General features: G+C 66.8%; 1 protein-coding gene across 1 annotated transcript in view; it reads right to left on the bottom strand.

Moving 5' to 3' along the window:
• The window catches only part of EGR4 (early growth response 4), a 2,304-nt gene extending 1,630 nt beyond the window's left edge, over window positions 1-674 (bottom strand). The window contains 1 exon segment of the mRNA XM_025200701.1: window positions 1-674. This exon segment is cut by the window's left edge and continues 1 nt beyond it. Coding sequence (XP_025056486.1) covers window positions 1-674 — 674 coding nt within the window.
• Between the last annotated feature and the right edge of the window lie 69 nt (window positions 675-743).

The raw sequence follows: 743 nt of genomic DNA, 5'->3' as shown, positions 1-743 counted from the left end.
AGCACGTTCTCGATCTTGGACCCCAGCAGGGGGAACATGGCCTGCCCGCCGTCGCCGGGGTGGAAGGCCTCCGAGGACTGGTACCCGGCGGATAAGTAGGCCTGGTGCTGCGCCATGGGCTCCCACTGCGAGCAGGCCTTGAACTTGTCCAGAGGAGGGGAGCTGGGGGGCATCTTGATGTCCGGCTTGTTCTCCATGTGCTTGGCCTCAAAGAGACACTGGGAGGAGCCCCCCAAGCTGGGAGACCTTTGCACCTGGTGGGCTGCCTCGAAGGCGGCGTAGCCCTGCTCCGGGAAGGGCGGCTGCACCGAGATGTTCAGCTCGGGCTGGCAGCTGCCGTAAAGGTCCAGCTGGTTGGGAACGGCCTCAGGGCTGGCGTAGAGGGAGTCCAGGTGTCTTTGGTGGCCTTCGGAGACGGGGAACGGCGAGAGGCCCAGGATGCCCGACATCAGGTTGAAGAGGGACTCCTGGTCGTGGGGATGCTCGGGCACCGTCTTGATGAAGAAGCTGCCGGTGTAGCTCAGGGACGGGGAGGGCTGGCCGGCCAGGCACAGGTAATCGGCAGCCTCGCCGCTCACGGCTGAGCCCGAGAAGTCACCTGGAGAGCGGGGGAGAAGGGGGAAACGTGGTCGGCATGGATGGGGGCAGGCATCCCGGCCAAGGGGCAGGACCATCCCGGCGCAAACTCTGCGCGAGCCCGCGTGCCCGCCCAAACCTGCCCCAGGCAAAGCAGGGGGGCCGTG

Source organism: Alligator sinensis, unplaced genomic scaffold (genome assembly GCF_000455745.1).
Source record: "Alligator sinensis unplaced genomic scaffold, ASM45574v1 scaffold12_1, whole genome shotgun sequence".
Classification (NCBI taxonomy): domain Eukaryota; kingdom Metazoa; phylum Chordata; order Crocodylia; family Alligatoridae; genus Alligator; species Alligator sinensis.
The sequence above is the reverse complement of the archived record's forward strand: the minus strand, read 5'-3'. Positions and strand labels throughout refer to the sequence as shown.